Source organism: Rattus norvegicus, chromosome 15 (assembly GCF_036323735.1).
Source record: "Rattus norvegicus strain BN/NHsdMcwi chromosome 15, GRCr8, whole genome shotgun sequence".
Classification (NCBI taxonomy): Eukaryota; Metazoa; Chordata; class Mammalia; order Rodentia; family Muridae; genus Rattus; species Rattus norvegicus.
The window spans coordinates 13,014,731-13,036,498 of NC_086033.1; the positions used below are offsets into that span (position 1 = coordinate 13,014,731).

General features: G+C 38.6%; 1 protein-coding gene across 7 annotated transcripts in view; it reads right to left on the reverse strand.

Moving 5' to 3' along the window:
* Nucleotides 1–1,123: 1,123 nt before the first annotated feature.
* Nucleotides 1,124–21,768, reverse strand: part of Slc4a7 (solute carrier family 4 member 7) — a 79,632-nt gene continuing 58,987 nt past the window's right edge. For 4 of the 7 annotated variants that reach the window (NM_001413733.1, NM_001270860.2, NM_001413732.1 and 1 more), the window contains 8 exons: nt 20,539–20,700; nt 20,198–20,449; nt 17,040–17,108; nt 15,204–15,377; nt 12,680–12,811; nt 9,032–9,129; nt 6,964–7,071; nt 1,124–5,079 (listed from right to left, as the gene is read on the reverse strand). In NM_001413733.1, the coding sequence (NP_001400662.1) occupies nt 4,998–5,079; nt 6,964–7,071; nt 9,032–9,129; nt 12,680–12,811; nt 15,204–15,377; nt 17,040–17,108; nt 20,198–20,449; nt 20,539–20,700 (1,077 nt within the window). In that variant the 3' untranslated portion in view covers nt 1,124–4,997. Of the gene's footprint in view, nt 5,080–6,963; nt 7,072–9,031; nt 9,130–12,679; nt 12,812–15,203; nt 15,378–17,039; nt 17,109–20,197; nt 20,450–20,538; nt 20,701–21,768 lie in introns of those variants that run through there. The other 3 variants (XM_039092959.2, NM_001270861.2, XM_039092960.2) reach the window with 2 other exon arrangements.

Sequence of the window (21,768 nt, forward strand, 5' to 3'; positions counted from 1 at the left end):
TGACTTTTTTCTGTAGGATATCAAATGGGCTTCCTACTTCCTCATAAAATAAATGTGAAATTAAAACTTTGACCTTCCCTTTGCTCCATAAGACAGTCTGACACCCTGGATCTGGATCTCCGAACATAAGGATCCAGCATGCACTGTGCAATAAGTATCCATGACCCCACAGAAGCTCCAATGTAAGGACCCAGGCTGTGTGACAAGGATCCATGACTCTATGGGAGCCAAGCCCAAGCCATGTAATACAGTTCAACCCTAAGAGACTTACCCATTTCTTGTTTCTTTCCTTTACTATCTTGAAATGAATGTCTAAATTACACAAAGTAAAATGTACTGAGGCCTGACAATAACAAAAAATAAGAAAAGACTATAGAGATGGCTCAGTGGTTGAGAACATTTGCAGAGATGGGAGTGCAATTAGTCAATGCTGACTAAGTGGGCATTGGGGGGAAAAGCAGAAGCAGAAAAGGTTTTGCAAGCACTGGAAGAATTCCCATTGCAAGCAGAGGAGCAGCAGGTCCACCATGAGAACACAAGACTCACCAAGACAACTCACCTCAGATCAGGCAGGCAGGCAGAACCATCACAGCAAATAACCATGAGTGAGAGACCCCTCCTGGTAAACAACAGGAACAATAGTCCTGTGTCTGCCAAGTGTCAACCACCTCTCCCAAGTGTAACAGAACTTTCCAAGGCTATATTTTTCTTCATCTCACTCCCATGGCTTAGCAAATTTACAATGAGACACAAGGTTCTTGATGTGAAAAACAGGAGCGAAGTCAACCCAAGTCAAAATAAGTCAAGAGAAACAGGCAACAGAGAGGTCAGTGTTATCAAGAAAACGACAACACACGTGACAGGGTAAAGGTTTTAGGTTTAAAGCAGAAAGCAAAGTTGGATTGGCATTTAAGATGAACATTACCTTTAATATCCCCCCCCCTCACACACACACACACACACACACACACACACACACACACACACGCACGCACACACACACACACGCACACTGGGTGCAGGAAACAGAAGTCACTTACTTCCCTTTCTCCCTGCCCCCAGTTTAAACAGAAAAAGATTTTCAGTTCTCCTTATAACAAAGTAAAAAACAACAGTCAACAACTTGCTATGTAGACTTTTATTGCTCTTTCAATAACATCTACAAAAAATAGTTTTCTCTAACAATTAGGAAACAAATGTGAAAGGCAGGATGGTTCACATTATAGACTCAGGTAGAGACTTGTACTTCATATAGATGAGAAATACCAGGTCTACAATTTGTTTAATTGACTTTGGATTTTATTACAAAAGAAAATACGATTGCAATTATAAATGTCATAAAAATTGTAACTGTATTGAGAAGTTACACCAAAGTATCAAATATTATATAAATGGACAATAAATTTAAATTTTAATTTAAGCTTAACATAGTAAACACTGGAAGACACCTTACCCCTACAATGCCAAATATCTTAAAGGAATACAAGAAAAGCTACAGAACAGAAACAATGAATGTGCAAAAAATATGATTAGAGACCACAGAGCTGGGGTTTACACTCTAACTACATACAGTTAAAATTTTAAAATAATCTTTACATGATTCCTTTTGACAATCTACTTTCCAGGAAGTTAAAAGAGACCTTACAATTTAAATGATCACATCTTGTGATTAGAACACTATTTTAAAAGTTGAATGCAGCTTGTCTTTCAATTTACTTTCTAAAAATAAATAATTGTTGGACTAAATGAAGACAGTTCATGTATTTGTGCTACAAATGATAACATAAATAAATTTCAGACATGGAAGTTACTTAAATAACCATCTGAATTACAATGCTCTGTTAATGGCTCCCACATCCCACTCTGAGCACTTGGTCAGGTCGCAGACTTGAAGCTGCTGAGCTTCCCACAATGCTGGCACTGCCCACACTGGTGACACTGCCTACACTGGTGACACTGCCCACACTGGTGACACTACAGGCAGTTCTGATGCCACAGCTCACCGCCAGCAGCCATTCTTCTGTCTGCACAATTTTGAACCTGCCTTTGTGAAAGGAAAGCCAGAAAGCTTATGCTCAATCCAACCTTCCAGTATGCAAAAGGAACAAACACTTTGGGGATGGAAACAAGAGTCAGTGATTTTCAGCAGTAAACAAGTCTTTACAAATACATGCATTAACACGCAAAAACATTTCATCCTACGTGTCTTAGGGAAAGCTTGGCAAATCTGAACATTGGTACACCACGAGTTTTAAAAAAGTTAAGAGAGTTAAAGAGTGATTTCATACACATACACAAACACTCACACAATATTTTAAAGACTTTGTACTTCACTTTGCGTATCTAATATTATTAAAAATATATATAGAATCACCCCTTTAGCATTGGGAAGCTAGTTTACTGTTTTCTCAAAGGCTCCTACTTTAGATTGAAATAGCAAGAGAAAGGAAGTAAGTTTCAGATAGTTAACACCAGGCTTCATTACAGTCTTTGTAAACACACATCTATAAATAAATAAAATATGGTGGAGGGAAGAACGTCCTGAGGTGGCCCCATGGCCATGGTGTTCAGTAGCACTAAGCTCCATCTGAAAATCAAGGCATCTAGAAAGTGCAGGGCTGTGTCTCTGAACTTATTCTGTAAATGGGTATGTACAAGTTTAATTATTTTGCACCTTGAGGTAAATCAGTACATAGCAATTACTACTGCTCATATACACCTATTTAAGGCAGCATTTAAAAAAATCAATATATATACTAAATTATCTCTCTTGCTGTCTTGCAATGAATGTTATTCATGATTGTTATTTTCGAAAATAGCACGAGAAATGTGACCACCTGAAGGAAGCAGTCAGTTACCCTGCTCTTCAGTGGAGTGGTCGCATCAGATCACTTTGTAAGTCAAGTAGTCAAAAGAAAGCAGAAAGCATCAATAACCAAAACCACAGTGAAGCATCTTAGATGCAAAGTATTCTGTACGTCATGCCCCCGCCCCCACTCTGGATAATGCACATATAATTTAATAAGTCACAGGAAGATTATGATACCAGGTAATTTGTAGTTTAAATTTTAAAGTCACTTCCTGTAAAATACATTTAACCCTTTGATGTCCTGACACAAGGAAATGTTTGGGTACATCGGGGGTGGGATGGGTTATAATTAGCAGCAAACAGAAACTTCAGAAACCAATGTGCTGCTGAATGAAAAGGAACCACTTCAATGGAGGTCACCTATGACTGTAAGCACCATGGCGACACTCCCATCATATGCTAAGAAGTCCAATAGAACTCCACAGATAGTACTAGATATTGCCAACTACTATTTTAAAAAGAATCCAACTATGTGATCTCAGATGAGGGAATTACACTAATTGGTACATTGTTTAGAATAAACTAAAATGATTTCAAAGTTGCTAAAAATAATCCACTTTGGGCAATTCTATGCATGTGATCTAAAGATGCATAGAATTTCTTCCTACTTCTGTAATTTAGTTTGCAATGGCTAGAGAACACTAGAATTCCCTTAAGACATTTTCCCAAACCTCTATGTTCCATCACCTTCAGTGCTTCTGGGGTTTCTCCCCATTTCTACGTGTTACCTATCCTTTGCCAAATCAAGTTTCCTGGCCCCAAACATTCTGTCCCAAAGGTTAAAACAGCATTTACTTACTCTGTGGGGAGCTAAGAATATTTGCCACATGCTTAAGAAACAGCTCAGAAGTATTGGAAACTCAGTGCTCTCACAGAACAGGACAAAATGCCATTGGATCTGAGCTGTACAGGAAATATCCAACTTCCTTTGAAAATGTAATATGGCAGTAGTCTATACTATGGATGTAGAGTTTGCCACCTGCTTTCAGGTACTGAACAGAAATGCAAGTGAGCACAAACATCTACAACAGGTGCAATGTACTCTGTGTTTGTTACTGTCTCAAATATTTATACACTTAAGTATCACATCAATTATAATAAATAAAATACTTAAAAGGAAATTATGGATACTAACCAATTAAATACATTTTATATAGTAGAAAAATAAGCACAGAAAATGAAATATAATTCTTATAAAGGAACATTGATCACAAGCCTACTTGAAAGGGTGCTGACTCTTTATTACTACTTACAACAGAAAGATACCTGAACCTGACCACCTACGTAAAGAACGAAGACAAAGAACAGTGGGACTCTGGTTTGTAGGCAAGTACTGAGTACTGGAAAAGGCTTGCCACAAAGGTAACAAAATTTAACCACTGTAAATGGGCACTTCATAGGTTTGAAAACTCAAAACGTTATGACTTGAGTGGGTCTTAAATTGAAGTGACATCAATTTTTTTAATGTACCATCTAAATGGAAGCTCAGATATGAAAGTTTTAAAATTTAAAAATAACTTCTAAAACATAAAGTTCCCTCCTAGACAGTCTCTGCTAACTTCTAATCACCTCTATGTTCACCACCTGTGAAGTATGATGGACAGTTACATGAAGAAAGCCCACAGAGAAGGCAGGACGTGTCATTTTCACCACATGGGAGGCTCCTTATTCTACCTATGAACACTACCAAAAGGGAAGCAAAGCCTTCTGAAATCCAGGTCGAAACTTTAAGTATATAGACTAAGTATGTATCACTTAAGGTTGATATGATTGATTGCCACTGACAGAGATTTAAGAAAAGCAGATTGAACACATTCTCCACATCTTTCTATTGCAAAACAGAAAGGCTTTACTCTCCAAAAAAATATCTGGAGTAAAAATTCATGTACCTTGCTTCTAGAGACCACTTCATTAATGCAGTCTCCATGGTGCTCACAACAAACATCTGATGCTACTTGAAAAAGCCCCAAAGTACTGTTACACATTAACTGCATGGCACATGTGCTTTTCATACATATAAATGTGTGCGTGCGTGCGTGCGTGCGTGTGTGTGTGTGTGTGTGTGTGTGTGTGTTTGTGCATACACACAGATAGGCATATATCTCTATATATTCCTTTTGGTTTGACTTTACAATGAAGTTTCAGCATCCATGTATTTTTTTGATGGTTCATCTTCGAAATTTATTGTCACACTCACAGGCTTTTCAGGGCTGTTTAAAACAAACAATGAGAAAAAAATTATTTTTAAAAGAATGAACTCTAAATTGTCAAATTGTCAACACACAGTATCTACAATATACCTCTGAATTGCTTGCTAACACCAATTTTCAACTGGGTATTATAATCTGGATGCTTCTGTATACAAACAGTCTGTATTTTGATCCATACTCAGCCCCTCACTCTCTTTGAACCCTTTCCTGTTGTCAACACATCACATTTTTAGCACGAGTAAAGGGAAGATGGTTTATTTACACATGTGATTTTGAATACAGGGCCAACCCACGTGACAAGCTAAATACAAAAGGTACGCACTAGTATTACTACACAGCCTTTAGTTTCACCATAACAATATTAACGATCCGAGTCAAGGGTGCTGGCAGAACGTGCATAGGAACTGAGAGTGAAGTTCAAAGAATTGCAAAATCCAATAGGATAAAGACAGAAACTGAAAGAAGGAACAGTCAAGCTTAGAAAATCAGAAGTAAAGAAATGAAGATCAAAAAATATATTAAGAGTTGGGCATGCTGGTGCACACCTTTAATTCCAGCATTGGGACAGAGGCAGGTGGATCTCTGTGAGTTCTAGGACAGCCAGTGCCAGTGCTATATAGTGTGATCTAGGAAAACCAGAGCTACACAATAAGACCCTGTTTTAAATATCAAAATAAAATTTAAAAAAAAAAGGAAGGTTGCAGATGAAGTAGAACATGGACTTTATGAAAAGAAAGGAATGAATAAGTAAATACTTATCACAAGGCAGAGCTCAAAGAGAAAGCAGCTACACAGAACAGGTTGAAAGGCCTGGAATGACATGACCGAGTGCCTGGGCAGAATAACCAACACCCGGTGAAGAGACAGTGCAGTATATGAAACACTGAGCACTCCCAGGAAGGTGTCTCACTTGTTCCAACATAAAATCTAAAGTTCTAATATCAAAATAAGATTCCTGGGGTCTCTGCACTTGAAGCAAAGGAAGAAAAACAACAAAAAAAGTGCTGTATAATAATAAGTTTCAATATATGACTCACTGCAAAACTGGATTTATATTTATTCATACATAGGAAAAAAATACACCCATATACACAGATATATATGGTGATAAAACTGATTTCCTGTGTCTATGTTTGTATGTGTGAATTAAATTTCTTTAAAATTATCATCCTGAGAATTTGTATCTTACCCAAAGAAGATTAACAAAACAAAAAACACTAGAAAAACAACTCTTTTTCTTTATTCTTTGGTCAAAAGAAAGCATATTCATTTATTCATTTATTTACTTGCTTGTCTGTCATTTATTTATCAATCTATCTATCTATCAATCAGTCTATCAATCAATCCAGCTAGCTAGCTAACGTATCTGTCTACTTGTTTATTCAGACCAGGTTCTTGCTATGAAAACTTGGCTGGCCTGGAACTTGGTACACGTACCACACCAACCTTGACCTTGGGTCCCTCCTCCTGCCTTTGCCTCCTGAGAACTGTAATTACAGGTGTGAGTCACTATGCCCAGTAGCATTCACTTTTAGTAACTTTCTTTTAATTTGAATATAATTATATTCAACCAAATCTTTAATTATGAATATATACTTAATTTGTTAATATAATTATATCCGCAAAATATATATACGCTGCTAGGCAGAATTTATTTTTATTATAAAGTGGTGAAAGTCCTGTTTTGAACAATGCACTTTTAAATTTCAAATTATAATACGTAATCATCACAATCCACAGCAGAACACAATCAAGGTAGAAGAACAGATGGAAGGAAAGGGAGTGGCGTTGGTTCTGTCCAACAAAGAGGATATACTTAGATACATTAGGTGAATCAGTGAGTGGACACTAGCAACAGTTACAAAGGCATAAGGTTATAGCTACCTCATGTTAGGTCTGGTTACTTTGGCATTCTCAGTATTCATGGAAAGTGCCTTCCACTGGGCAGTTTTGGCCATTTCATCTGATATGTTAACAACTGAAGGGTCAATACTGAAGAACAAATACACTTTTTGGTTAGTATCCAGCACTTGCAAAAGCATTAATGTTGTCATTTTTATTAGCATCAAATAATTTCTTGTTTTCACCAATTTAAAAATTGAGAAAACATTTGACGTGCACCTACACTAAAGTGTAACAAATTATCATAAACCTAGAGTTCTGCTAGCCAGTCTTCACAGAGAAATGCATGTTCCTTAAACCCCAAAGCAGAGTTGCTTATGTGAGCAAAATTCAGTTTGGATTTATGTAGTTCATCAACAGTATTCCAGCCACAACACCCAATCTTCTAGGCTGTATCATTGAGGTAAAATAAAAACCAGTTTAGAAGCCTAAAAAAGAGAAATTTAGTCAAAACTCTTACAACTGACACTCTCATCAAGTAAAAATTCACAGTATATAAGCAAAAAAAAGCTCCTTTCTTTTACAAATCATTTTTTTAAATGCTGGAAGAAAATGCACGCACGCACGCGCGCGCGCGCACACGCACACACACACACACACACACACACACACATACACACACACACAAACTGAAAATTAAGCTCTGAAAGTAGTAATTTGGCAACAACAACAACAACAACAACAAAATGACCCCACTAACTTTTAACTAGATATTCCCGCAGTTTTAGTGTCCAAGTGTTATTTCATCAGATGTATCAAAATCAAAGAATTTACTATAAAAGTCAAATATAACCTTTCAACATTTCTATGAAATACTGCAAAATGATGCCAGACCCCCAATGCAATGATTATACCCATAAATAACATGTGCTTAATGTTACTGGTCACAAGTAATATGAATATTCCACAGATAAAGTCCCTTTTCTTTACAAAAAGAAAAACAATTCACGCAAACAAGCTATGACACATGTCACACTAGAGCATATTAATGAGACGGGCAGTGCGAGCACGCAGCTACAGCTACCAGGAGGCAGAGGCTGAAGCAGCTGGCCACGGTAAGTCCAAGGGCAGTGGGCAACTCAGTAAGTTCCTGTCTAAGAACAAACAACAGCATGTGGGTTGGTGGGCTGGCTAGTTTATGAAAACTTGATAAAGTGGGGTCATTTAAGAGGAGAAAACTTCAACTGAGACTGTACCTCCATATCAGGCTGTAGGCAAGCCTGAAAGGCGTTTTCTTAATTAGTGATAGGGAAGAACACATGTGGTAGTGGTGGTGCCATCCCTGGATAGTAGTCTTAGGTGCTCTATTACTGAGTAAGTTATGAGGAGAACAAGCCAGTAAGCCAAAATCTTTCATGACTTCTGAATCAACTCCTGACCTGATTGCTTAAACAGTGATAAAGAAAAGCAAGGAAAAGTAAATCCTTCCCTCCCCAAGTTGCTTTTAGTCATTGTGTTTGATCATAGCAATGGCGACCCAGATTGTAAAGCGTAGGGAAGTAGCTCAGTAGGGCTTGCCAAGCACACACAGTCCTAGGTTCAATACCAAGTACTACAAAAAGAAGAAATTAGATCACATTAAAATCACAGTGTAATCCCAATTATAAGCGACAAATACTTTACTAATGCTTAAAAACCTTCCACCTCTGTTCATACATCATAATGTTTAAGGTAAGACTGCAGCTGGGCATGATGGTACATACTTTCAATCCCAGCGTTCTGAGGTAGAGGCCGAGGGATCTCTGTGGAGGACACGCTAGTCTACACAGTGAGGTCCAGGTAAACCATGGCTAAACTGTAAGATCTTGCCCAAACAAACAAACACCATTAAGACTGCAGCGTAGTATCACAAAATAAAGACAAAGCCTTGGAACTGTTACCAGGCTTTTACCCAATCAATCAAATGTTCAATGGCCAGCCTTCTAACCTGCCACTGTGCTTACCCTGCAGAAACATTTATTCACCATTATTTCAAAGAAATATCACATGCCTTACCTGTACACTTGACACGTGTGAAAAACACAGCATACAAAGTAAAGTTGTATCTTACCTATATTTTAGGGTCTTAACTGGAATTTGTAGGAGACTCCCCCTTTCGAATGGGAGGTGCACAGTATCCCCGTCACCCTGAAGCATCCGCTCAGCTTCCTTTAAAGCACACACAGACACGAAGAGATTACTTCCTCCAAAACATCTCCAGAAGGATCTGTTTCCAAAAATACCCTAAAGACTTGGAAAGCCAAACTGACAGCATTATTTAAACAAGTATCTACCCTAACAGAAAACTTCTTCTGGCAATAGGAACACATACTTATAGTATGAAATAAAATAACTACTTGTACAAACTTATTTCCCAAGGAATAACCCTATTTCTAAAAATAATCAATACTGTATAAAATGAGTATAACTTAGGTCTGAGTACTGGTTACCATACATACATAGCAAGGAAGACAGAACTGAAATCTCGTGTCTCAGCAGTGTGCAGAGTAAAAGATTGTCACCCACTGAGGCTGTCTCCTCAGTAAGAACACTGACAGACAGAGCACGCCTCTTTGTTTTAGGGAACATCGTGGATTTAAGACATTTTTCAAGTCCAAATGTTACTGTGTGCCACTGTTCCTCCAGTGGTGATAAAAAAGATACCTCTGACACTGAAAATGCCCCTTAGGTGGGACATCATCCTAGGTTGAAAACCACCTGAACAAAAACATAAACTAAAATTATGACCATTAATACTGGAGAAAAGACCCAAAGAAGCAGAGGGAGCAGAGAGTACTCAAGCTCATCCCCCATCACAAATCCCATTGCCAAGTGACAAAGTAATGGTAACTTTAATGTAAATGTATGCAGTAAATGAATAGAACAGCTGGTTTCTTAATCCTAGCCTGTTCCCCAATGAAACAACACAGAAGAGACCGACATTTATTTAATCATGCTTTACCACAATACCTGGTCAGTCATTAATCTACTCTAATCCTCTAAGCTAATATGGCTACCTCCCAGCCAGAACCCCCAAGACACTTGCATTTTAAGTATTGGTCTGGCTCTCTAGGCTTCAGATCCATTTTTTTCCATGATGTTCCTTCTCCTCCCTTATAGCTCAATCTGCTTTACTCTTCTCTGTCCCCCCCTGGCTGGCATAAGTCCCACCCTTCTCTCTCTTTTACCCAACAGTCTGCTGACTGACAAAGCAGAGAATAAAATGGTAAACTTGAGATGGAAGATTCTTGACATAAGAATTACAATGCATGTCCAGATTGAAGCAAGAGATGAGGACAGAGAAATCAATATTTGAATAACACAAGGATAATCTTTACACACTGAACAAAAACATTATGCCAATATGACAATGTACCCAGATTTACAACTACTACACTAATGTCCTAGCATTCTCTGTAACTCAGTGGGGGAGAACTTGGACAAGCTGAATGGCAGTTTCAAAAGTTTCTCCCACACAGATAATGTTCATTTTTGCCTCTGTTTTCTTTCCACTGCTTCTGTTCTAGTCTGACTTATCAGCTATTCTGATCCAGAAGGTGAATCTGAAAATGGAGACTACATGCTAGACAGAGGGAGCAGTAACACAAAGTCACCGAAAAAAGCAACGAGGAAATAGATCCCTAGGCATTTAAAATGCATTTTCACTTTTGTTCTTGAAATGTATATGCTTCTGAACCAACTCATACAAAAAGCAAGCAACATAACCTGCTTATATTTTATATACTTTGGAAATAAACAATATTCTACAAAAATATCCAATAACTTACATACTTATGCATGCAGTGTTAAGGGAATCAAAACTCTTACTTTAAATTTAGAACTTCATTCAAGTAGTTGCAATGACTATTCTAGTCATAATTCTGGCTGAGAAGTATATTCCTTCCCTATCTATATTTAAGTAACACCATGACATTTTTAAAAATTAGTACTTGATATAAGCTAGAGTCATCAGAGAGGAAGGAGCTTCAACTGAGAAAATGCCTTCATAAAAATCCAACTGCACGCAAAGTCTGTAAGGCATTTTAATAATGACTCACTGATGGGAAGACTCAGCCCTGTAGATGGGGTTACCTCTGGGCTACTGGTTCTGGGCTCTACAGAAAAGCAAGAGGAGCAAGCTATGGGGAGCACTCCTCATGGCCCCCAGGGTCCTGCACTACCTGAGTTCCTGCCTTCACTGCTTTTGCATAGTTGTGAATGAGATAAACCTTTTCATCCCCAAGACATTTCTTGTCATTGTGTCTAATCACAGCAATAACAACCCTAAGATAATACTGAGGAAAATACTACAATCGACAAAACATATTGCTTCTACTGCCTATATAGTAACAGAGTAAAAAGTTTAAAAACAAGCCATCAAATCCAGAATGAAGTATTTTTAAATATAACTGTGTAGATCAATTAATGGTGGTACATAATAGTGAATGAGAACAAAAACAGGCTGGAAAAGGCTCAGGATGAAAAGGTAGCTGATGCGACATAAACCTGACCCCATGACCCACATAAAGTGTGAGCACACTTCTGAAAGCTGTGTTCTTACCTCCAAATGTGTGTCGTGGCATAGAGGCCTCCACATGCACACTCTGAGCATTACACATACACAATAATAGATAAATGCATTTTAAAACAAAAACTTAAAAAAACAGTCTGGCATGGCGGTATGCCTTCATTTCCAGCTACTTGGAAGGCTGCGAGGAGGACTTTGTACTCAAGAATTCAAAGCAGCATGGACAGAACCCCGAAACGTACAAGTTTGAGGGACTTACGTTTGGTTATGGGTTTATTTGCATGTGTGTCTGTCTGTGTGTGTCCCTATAGAGAAGAGAGATCATCGGGTGTCTTGCTCCATAACTGTGGTGGTTTGAATATGCTTGGTACACGGGAAGTGGGTGTGTCCTTGTTGGAAGAAGTGTGCTGCTGTGGGCGTGGGATCTCAAGTTCCACCCAGTGTGGAAGAGAGCCTCCTCCTGAATGCCTGTGGAATCTAGTCTCTCCTGGTTGCCTTTGGATCAAGACGCAGAACTCTGGGCTCCTCTACAACCATGTCTGCCTGTAGGCTGCTGTGCTTGTTACCATCATGATCATGAATTTTACCTCTTCAATTAAATGTTGTCCTTTATAAGAGTTGTCTTGGTCATGGTGTCTCTTCACAGCAGTAAAACCCTAACTAAGACAGTGACACTTCATCTACTGCTTTGATACACTTGTTGTCTCTTCCTGAATCTGAAGCTCCTGTCTAGGATCCAGAGGGTGGTAACTGCAGGTACAAACAACTACACCCAGCTTTTAAACTGGGTGCAGGTAAGGACTGTGAACTCAGGTCCTTGTGCTTGTATGGTAATTGCTTTCACCAGATGAACTCTCTTAAGAACATTTAAACTTCATTAGTGATGTCAGACCACTAAAACAGTTATTGTACTGCACATTAACACACCCAGTGTGCTAATAATAAAATTACTGTGTGATGCTTTAGTACTGCTCAACCTTATTTTTGTTTGTTTTGTTTTTGTGTTCCAGACTATGCAACATGGTGAGACAGGTAAGAAGCAGTGTTTGGGTAACACCGCCTACCGCTCCGCCTCATTTCACTAACATGGAATAATCAGGAGGGCTTGGGCTTCATAAGGCTCCTTGAGGATGGTAAGAGGACCCACTGAGTGGTGCGAATCCTTAAACAAAGGGATGGATGCCTTTTTACCTCCTTCTCCTTCTTCTTCTTGTCATCTTCTTTCTTTTTCTTACTTTCTGGCATGAGGTCATCAAGCCAACTGAGTTCTCTCTTTGTGAAGCACAGATCCATGAGCTTGCGCACAAAGACTAATGCAAGAACCTGAAGACGATGGGAGAGACAGAAACGTAATACGTACACTGAGAGAAAGAGAACATTTGCTAAGGCTTATATCTAATACTTGTGTTCTTATCCAAATACTCAAACTACAACTGTTACCAGTAGTAAGGTTCTTCAGTCTTTTTTTCATTAGATTATAACTAAAGTGTTGAAAAGTGTGTAAGGGGGGCTGGAGAGACGGCTCAGCGGTTAAGAGCACTGACTGCTCTTCCAGAGGTCCTGAGCTCAATTCCCAGCCCCAACATGGGGTCTCACAACCATCTGTAATGGGATCTGATGCCCTCTTCTGGTATGTCTGAAGACAGCTACAGTGTACTGATATAAATAAAATAAAATTTTTAAAGAAAGAAAGGTGTGTAAGCATATATATACTGATAATTCCTTTTGATGCTGAAATATCACTATCTGCTTTATTACAGTATGTGATGCTAATTAATAGTGCTAAGCTTAAATGCTAGCATTTTAAGCTGGCTGTATGTAATAAGAAGGTACTATAGATCCTTCACAGCTTCATTAGGTTTAATAGTGACATCTTATTAGTGTTTCCTGAGAAAAATGTCTAGCTTCTCTTTATTTCTAAAAATACAATCCACATCTGATGTTTCAACATTCACCTACCTGAGCCTAGTATTCTGAGTTACTTTCCTAGTCCCATCTCGCACCTGGACTATGCCCTGGTCTAACCCTTCTGCTTGGGCTACTTGTGAAAATTCATTAAACAGGACCATAATAACTCACTTCCAATAGATCAAGAAGTGGCAATTCATAGGTCGTAGGTCAAATATGGGCCACCAGCAATTTTTGTACAGCTCATAAACTAAGAATGGATTTTATAGACAACTTTAGAATAATTCTGAGGCTAGAGGTTTGTCTGTTTTCCTTTTTTATTTCAGTGCTAAAACCAACTCCATCTTTACACATTCTAAGTACTACTCCTACTGGGTAAGACCCTCATCTTTACACTTTCTAAGCACTACTCCTACTGGGTAAGACCCTCATCTTTATACTTTCTAAGCACTACTCCTACTGGGTAAGACCCTCATCTTTACACTTTCTAAGCACTACTCCTACTGGGTAAGACCCTCATCTTTACACTTTCTAAGCACTACTCCTACTCAGTAAGACCCCATCTTTACACTTTCTAAGCACTACTCCTACTCAGTAAGACCCCCAACTCTGGCAATAATGCAGTATTGACCTTGAACCCGAACAGAGTGAGACGTCCTCTCAGTGACAGAGAGTGCCATCCTTCTCTTTAGTATTCTGCATTAAAAACATTCCAACTATTCCTTTAATTTTACAAGTAATGAATTATAAAAATGTATTTCTCTCTTATATTATTCAAGTACATACAGAACATTCTCCTGATCAGCAAAGCCTAACGTATTTACTATCTGGCCCTTTACAGAGAAATATGCACAGACCCTTGTGTTCTAGGTGTCTAATGGACTGAAGTCCACTTGACTCTTTTGTGCACATGTGGCTACATCTCTTTTCTCCTTCTTGAGCTCACATAAACACTATTTAAAACCTATTACTACATAAAGTCTATTACTGATTTTTGCTACATTTATTTTGCCTTAGTGGATGATAAAGCCTATGTATGGTGCACATCTTCCTCTGAGTATACACCCTACCTGCTCGCAAAGCTTCAGAAACACTTCCTTACAATGTTTTTTCCTTAAGTCTATAGGAGTCTTTGGCCTGGAGTTTTGTACAGAACTGAATTTCTAAATCTGTAACGGTTACGTTTTAATAGCTTCACACTGACATGAATTTATCTGTGATCAGGAAGTATAGCTCAGCTAACTATAACAATTGAGTCTTTTAATGTTTCCTGTAGCCAGGGTACTAGCTTTTATATAGTACTCATAAAAAGACAGCTATCACCAATCTGTATAATTCTTGTGCAAAAAATAATAATATTGAAGATAACTTAATAGATTATGTGGGTTGTGACTTATTAAAATTCTCCATGGCCTTGCTAAGTTTTAAACCTTTAGATCTGACAATTTCTGACAAAGACACATTGTAGACCGCACTTCAAGGCCAAGAGTGTGTAGCTGCTATGCCTTATGCATCTGCCTATCACATCTGCTTTATAAATGTTCTAAGTAACAGTATTTAGAACTACAAAACAGAACCCTCCAGTCCAAGAACTAAAATATCAAAACTAAACAACTTCAGAATATGAGAATACTTAAAATGCAAACTACTAGTTCATAACAAGAAACAGTACATCAACATTTTAAAAACAATTCATATATTTAAAGGACACATTTCTTCCTCAAGGCCAATTATAAATTTTTAAAGATTACAATGAAAATAATAATTCCATTATGAATTAATAACAAAATAAATCTGAAAAATTCACCATCATGGGAAAAACTACTGCAGCAGCAGAGGCTTTGATCACCCAGAGCAGAACCAGGCAGGTCAGCTGGACGACCGTGAACACGTGCACCTTCCAGAGAGGGACATAGCGGAGGTAGATCAGGTCCGGCTGGTGCTTGGCAGGCATTCCAAATAATTTGATACGGTCAAAAAACTACACATGCAATGAAGAAAAAGAAAAGACGCCATCAACAAAAACATCCTAACTATTTAAGAAATAATTTTAGGGTGTGTGTGTGTGTGTGTGTGTGTGTGTGTGTGTGTGTGTGTGTGTGCGCACATGTGCATGTTAAATGGAACTATAAGATCTTGAGTATGAAATAAATAAATAAATAAATAAATAAATAAATAAATAAATAAATAAAAGTAAGATCTTGAGTGTGTTCTAATAGCACCGAAGAATGTTCTCTGGATTAAAGAGAAAGAAGAAGAAGAAAGTCAAAGCAGACAGAACTGGTGGTGTACACCAGTAATCCTACAATTCTTGATAATGAGTCAAGAGACTACTGTAGGTTCAATCCAGCCTATGAGGTTAGCCCTGTCTCAAAAAAAGCAAACAAAACAAAGTAGTCTACTTTGGTAGATTACTACATTTTGATGAATGTGTCTTATATGGTCAAATTCCAAATGCACTGAATCTCTTTGATCTGTTTCCAGGATGGAAAATTAAATACAAAGTCTTCCGAGATTTTTCTAAGCTTAATACCACTAAAGCTATGAACAGAGATCTATAAATCATCCACTGGATGTTTTTGAACTTTAATTTCCTCATTTATGAACTAGAAATAACCTACTGACCTCACAAAACTGTTATAAAAATCAAGTAAGTAAGATAGTATCATTCCTTCACCATGGTAGATGTGGTGGTTTGCATTATAAGTGGCCCCCACAGGCCACTATTAGATAGAGGTGTGGCTTTGTTGGAAGAGGTGGGTCAGTAGGAGGTGGGCCTTGAGGTTAGATGCTCAAGCTAGGCCTTGTGTGGCATTCACTTCTGCTGCCCATGGATGAAGATGTAGAACTCTAGTAAGCACAATGTTTGTCTGCTAGTCACCATGCTTTCCACTATGAGAATATGGACTAAGCCCCTAAAACTGTAAGCCAGCACCAATGAAATGTTTTTATTTATAAGAGATGCTGTCGTCATGGTGGCTCTTCCCAGCAATAGTATCCCTAACTAAGTTAGTAGACACGATTTAAAAAAAAAAAAAAAAGCTGGCTTTTGGAAGTGACAGCTACTTTTATTTACATCATTGAGTGGCTGGAGAACATAGTTTTTGTAAGAAGAGTTAGCCACTGTGAGAATCACTGCTAATCTACAGTTTCCATTCGGGTCTGCACAAACCTGGGTAAATTTTAGCAGACAGTTTCCACAAAGCATGGTGATCACTGGCCCTAGCCTCCTTACTGCATAACCTCTGCTGAGCCCCGCTGCCTCAACATCCTGGTTTATACAACAGGACTTCCTCCTTTCCTCCATCAGTCCTCATTTAGAATTACAGAAAACAATGTATATGCTAGGCTTCCTTGTAACATACATGGTTATAAAAAGCTAATCAGCCTTTCTCAGTACTGAAAAGTGTTGCTCTCCGTATAGAAATGGGCCTTTCGTCCTGACCCTAGACCCTCCCTCATTACACTCGTCTTCACTGAGCAAGTATGCCAAAAGGAGCTGAGTTAATCATCTCATTCTTTGGGGTAAGATATGCAATGAGCAATAATCACTCGGTAAATGTCGATTTTATGTAAGCAAACCAAAAATAGTCACAAATACAACTTCTGCAATGTTTAAATAGTTCCGTTATTTAATACTTGCCTGAATTCCTTTCAGAGAAGAAACTCCCATATAAAGGAAAACACCATATAGAACTGGCATCGGAATAAACTGCAAATAAAATTACTACAATTAGAACTCATCACACTGAAGTAATTCTACAGTAATGGGTGTACAGAAATATATTTGATGAGTAACTATAGTGACAGAACTAAAAGTTCTTTTGTGATAAGGACTGGACCAGCATTCCTACAGGAAAGAAGCAAAGAGGTGTACTGTTTATACATTTGCTCGACAGACCGTTCCTTAAAAGGGAATGTGCACAGTCAGGGATGAGGAGCAAGTCCCTTCTCCTCAGTCCTTTCTGTCCTTCAGCTTGCGGTACAATTAAATCTCAGCAGAGTAGCTGACACAGCACGTCACTGAAGTATTAAATTACTGCTGCCCAGCACCAATGCAGTACAACAGGGTTTACTAATTATGTCCTTCAAACATTCCAGCATAGAGATCCCAAACCCCCATCCTGGCAGGTCCTCTGTAGGAAACCTGGCTGTGTATATGAAACTAGGATACTTTAAATAGCTACTGTCAATTTAAAAGTAACAGCAATAATATTAATAACCATGATAAGTTGGCATGAAGAACACTTCGTGTGAACGGGTCTTCCTCTATCATGTTCTACCTTTTTATTAAATTTACTTATTTGTTTGATTGATTGACTGATTGATTGATCTTAAAGGCAGGGTTTCCATGTGATCACTGGCCCTAGCCTCCTTACTGCATAACCTCCACTGAGCCCCGCTGCCTCAACATCCTGGTTTATACAACAGGAGTTCCTCCTTTCTCCATCAGTCATCATTTAGAATTGCAGAAAATAAGTTATGTGCCAGGCTTCCTTGTGGCATACATGTTGATAAAAAGAGCCCTGGCTGTCCTGCACTTGCTCTGTAGACCAGGCTGGCTTCAAACTCAGAGATTCCCCTGCCTCCCACATGCTGGGATTAAAGGTGTGTGTCACTATGCCCAGCCCTTTAGGATTATTTTATTATTATTATCATTATTATTTAAAGACAGGGTCCCTTACCACACCTAGAGCTTATCAGTTAGGAAAACTAACTGGCCAACAGTATCAGAGGACATGTGTCTCACTTCCAGGGTGATAGGATGTCAGGGTCTTTATTCATGGGTGCTGGGGATCTGAACTCATGATTTACGCCTGCACAACAAGCACGTTACCAACAGAGCTAGGCCCAGGAATATAGTTTTATGAAAATCTATAGTTTCTAAAACAAAATGTAATTATAGAATAGCACTGTTTTTACTTTGTAACTCGCTTGTGCTGCTCAGCAGGAGACAAGGAGAGTCCTCCATTTGTGCCTGTACTCAGTGTATACAATATGCTGCAATAGTCTCCTTTGAATTACATACATGAAAAACTCTGCCTTTCACAGATCTGCAGCCCTTAGAATAGAAGACCCAGTGAAATGCTGAGAGGACATCAGGACTCCAAAAGACCCTTGGAGTAGACATTGAAAATCTCTGTTCTAGGAAACAAGCATAAGTATAAAAAATATAATTATAACAATATTTAAGGTTACAATGACGATAAATACCAGAATAATTAACTCACTGCCTTTCTTCCTTCATGTGTATGTGTGCATGTGTGCATGTATGTGTGCCTGCATATACATATATAATGTGTATGTGGAGATCAAAGGAAAACTTGCAGTAATCAGATTTCCTTCCACTACGCGCATTCTGGGTATGAAAGTAATCTTGTCAAACCTGGCATCAGCAAGTGTCCTTACTGAGTGATCCATCTTCCCTGCCCTTCTATTTAATTGCAGAGCCTGACATAAGTGGAACTCACTAGGCAGTACAGGCTAGCTTTACAATTCTGTCTTAGTCCCATCCACACCTCACTTGCCCAAGTGCTAGGACTACAGACATGAGCCACCAAATCCAATACTACCAGAGTAAGTTAAACAACAGAACTAAAGGTCAACCAATGGATCAGTAAGTCAAAGCCCTGCTACATAAGCCAGACAAACTTTAGTGCCTGGGACCCATTACAGAAGGACAGAAACTGATTCTTAAAAACTGTTCTCTGACCTTCGTACTCCCACTATTGTACATGTTTACACACGAACACGAACACACACACACACACTTTTTTCTTAATTTAAATAACTAAGTTGAAAGACTGTCTGTGAAGACTTGTTTATGAAAACAATGAATTATAGCCCACAGATCGATTAGTTACAGGCTGCAATTGCAAGGAGTTAATCAATCACAGGTGGTTATAACATAGTACATGCCAGGGTGATTTTTCATTGTGAAAAATCAATATGGAGCCTAAGTTTTATTTTAGAGTTCTCTTCATGTTTGAGTTTTATTTTGTATGCCACAAATAATTCATTAGAAAAGACATAAGGGGAAATTTTCAAAAAGCTTCAATGGGCCATCACCCCCAAAAAGACTACATAACATACTCCTCTTGTCTCCAAGCTCCTTTAAAATACAATCAGTACTATACAACATTGCTCTATCAGTTTACCGATCAACTTCATGGCAGGCTATGCAGTTCCTGCATAAAACAACACTGTGCCCTGTTTATCACTCCCTCATGTGCCTAAGGGTTTCTTATATGCTTCATTGGTAATCCTGTTTTGTTTTATTTTATTTGCTACTTATATTTCATGTACTGTATCAGGAAACATACTATGTTCATTAACAGTACTTTAAAGAAACTTTTTTACATTTCTTTCAATTACTTCCTGTACTATGTTCTTTTTTTTCTTTTATTGAATAGTATCTGTATTTCAATTTCAAATGTTATCACCTTTCCTGGTTGCGCCTCTGGAAACCCACTAACCCATCCTCCTTCCCCCTGCCTCTATGAAGATGCTCGCCCACTCACTTACCTACACCCTCCCGCCTCCTCACCTGGCATGTACTATGTTATAATCACCTGTGATTGATTAACTCCTTGCAATTGCAGGCTATAACAAATTCATGAACCCACACGCTTACTATACAAAAAACACTCCGAAATGGTATTTTTAAACGCTTATGGATTTTAAAATACAAGAAAAGAACTGATTTTATATACTCACACATATTTCAATGTTTCATTTCTTTACAACTAAGTATAAATGTTAAGGAAAGTAAGATTGTTGAACACCTCCATAGGGTTTTACCTTTAATACTGAAGTCATGAACACAGAGAGGCCCATCAGGATAAAAATCATCAGCCCTGTAACCCGCTGTTCACGAATTCCGAGGAACTTGGGCTGTTCCCCTGGAGCAGAACATTCAGACTCTACTTTTAAGCTGTTGACATGACTTATAGACAACACTGTTGCAGCCACAAACCACGGCAGGCCCATGATGGAGCAGACTCCCAACATGACAGCAACCATGAGCAAGTCCAGGTGATAGCCAGCTCCTTTCTGGAGAGGGAAAGGAGCACGTGTAAGTCCAGACTGTCCCTTCATACTAAAATTCGGAATTAATGATACAGAAGGAAGACGGTTATTACCTTCAGTTTGTGTTCTTTCCTGTTGATGATCACAGCTGTGATCTGCTGGTCCATGAAGATGAGAATGGTACAAAGGAGAGCTGGAACAGCTGCAATTAGTAAGGTCCACCAAGGGTTATCTCCCAAAGGGCTTATGATCCAGCCCCTGCTTGGATCAGTAGGCTATCAAAGGTTAAAATAAAAACAAATGTTTCATTTCTTTATTGTGTTAACTTTCCATAGCACATCAGTGGATCTATTCCATAAAATACCAAAGGACAGAAAAGAGGTTGGACTAGGATGTGTGGTAAATTATTCACAAAGACAGAGAAAGTCATCCTGTGCCTACATGTATGCCCTCGTCATGAGACTTGCCCACTCTTTATCGAGAGTGGCATCTATTCCCTCTTCTGTAACTCTAGACAATCTTGTAACTTAATACATTGTGGTGGTGATTTTAAAGAGAAATGGCCCCCATAGACTCATGTGTTTGAAAGCTTGGCCAAAAGGAGTGGCACTATTAGGATATGTGGCATTATGGGAGGAAGTGTGACACTGTGGGAGTGGGCTTTAAGGTCTCTGATGCTCAAGCTACATAACCAGTGAGGTACCCAGTCTCTCCTTGCCACCTGAGATCAAGATGTGGAATTCTTGACTCCTCTAGCATCACGTCTACCGGCACACTGCCATGTTCCCACCATGACAATAATAGACTAATTAAGCCAGCCCCAAATAAATGTTTTCCTTTTTAAGACTTGCCATGGTCATGGTGTCTCTTCACAGCAAAGAAACCTAATTAAGACAGATACAAAGTAAGACTCAAGTGACATGTATGGTATTTAATTCTGGACTTTAACACTGAAGTTTCTTCTTAACCTCTGCAAGTCCTAAGATGACAACTGTGCTGTTGAACACAGTTCCTTTCAGGGAAGATACAAAACAGAAGCAGGGAAGAGAAGGACCACCACTCCAAATGTCTCAACTCCAGGTCAGTAAATGAAGCCTGATTGTCCCCCACAAAGCCAACAGATGACTAGACATGTGACAAGTGCAAGGTCTACTGACCAGATCACATCCTACCTGAGGAAGTCCAACTGCTAAAGAATTATAAACAGAGGTTCATTACTCAAAGACTATTTTGGAGTTGAACTTTTGGTTTTATTTCTTTGAATTTGATTATTATGAAGAGACAAGGTAGTTCTATGTATTCTAGGCCAGCCTGGAACTCACTATGTAGTCCATGCTGGACTT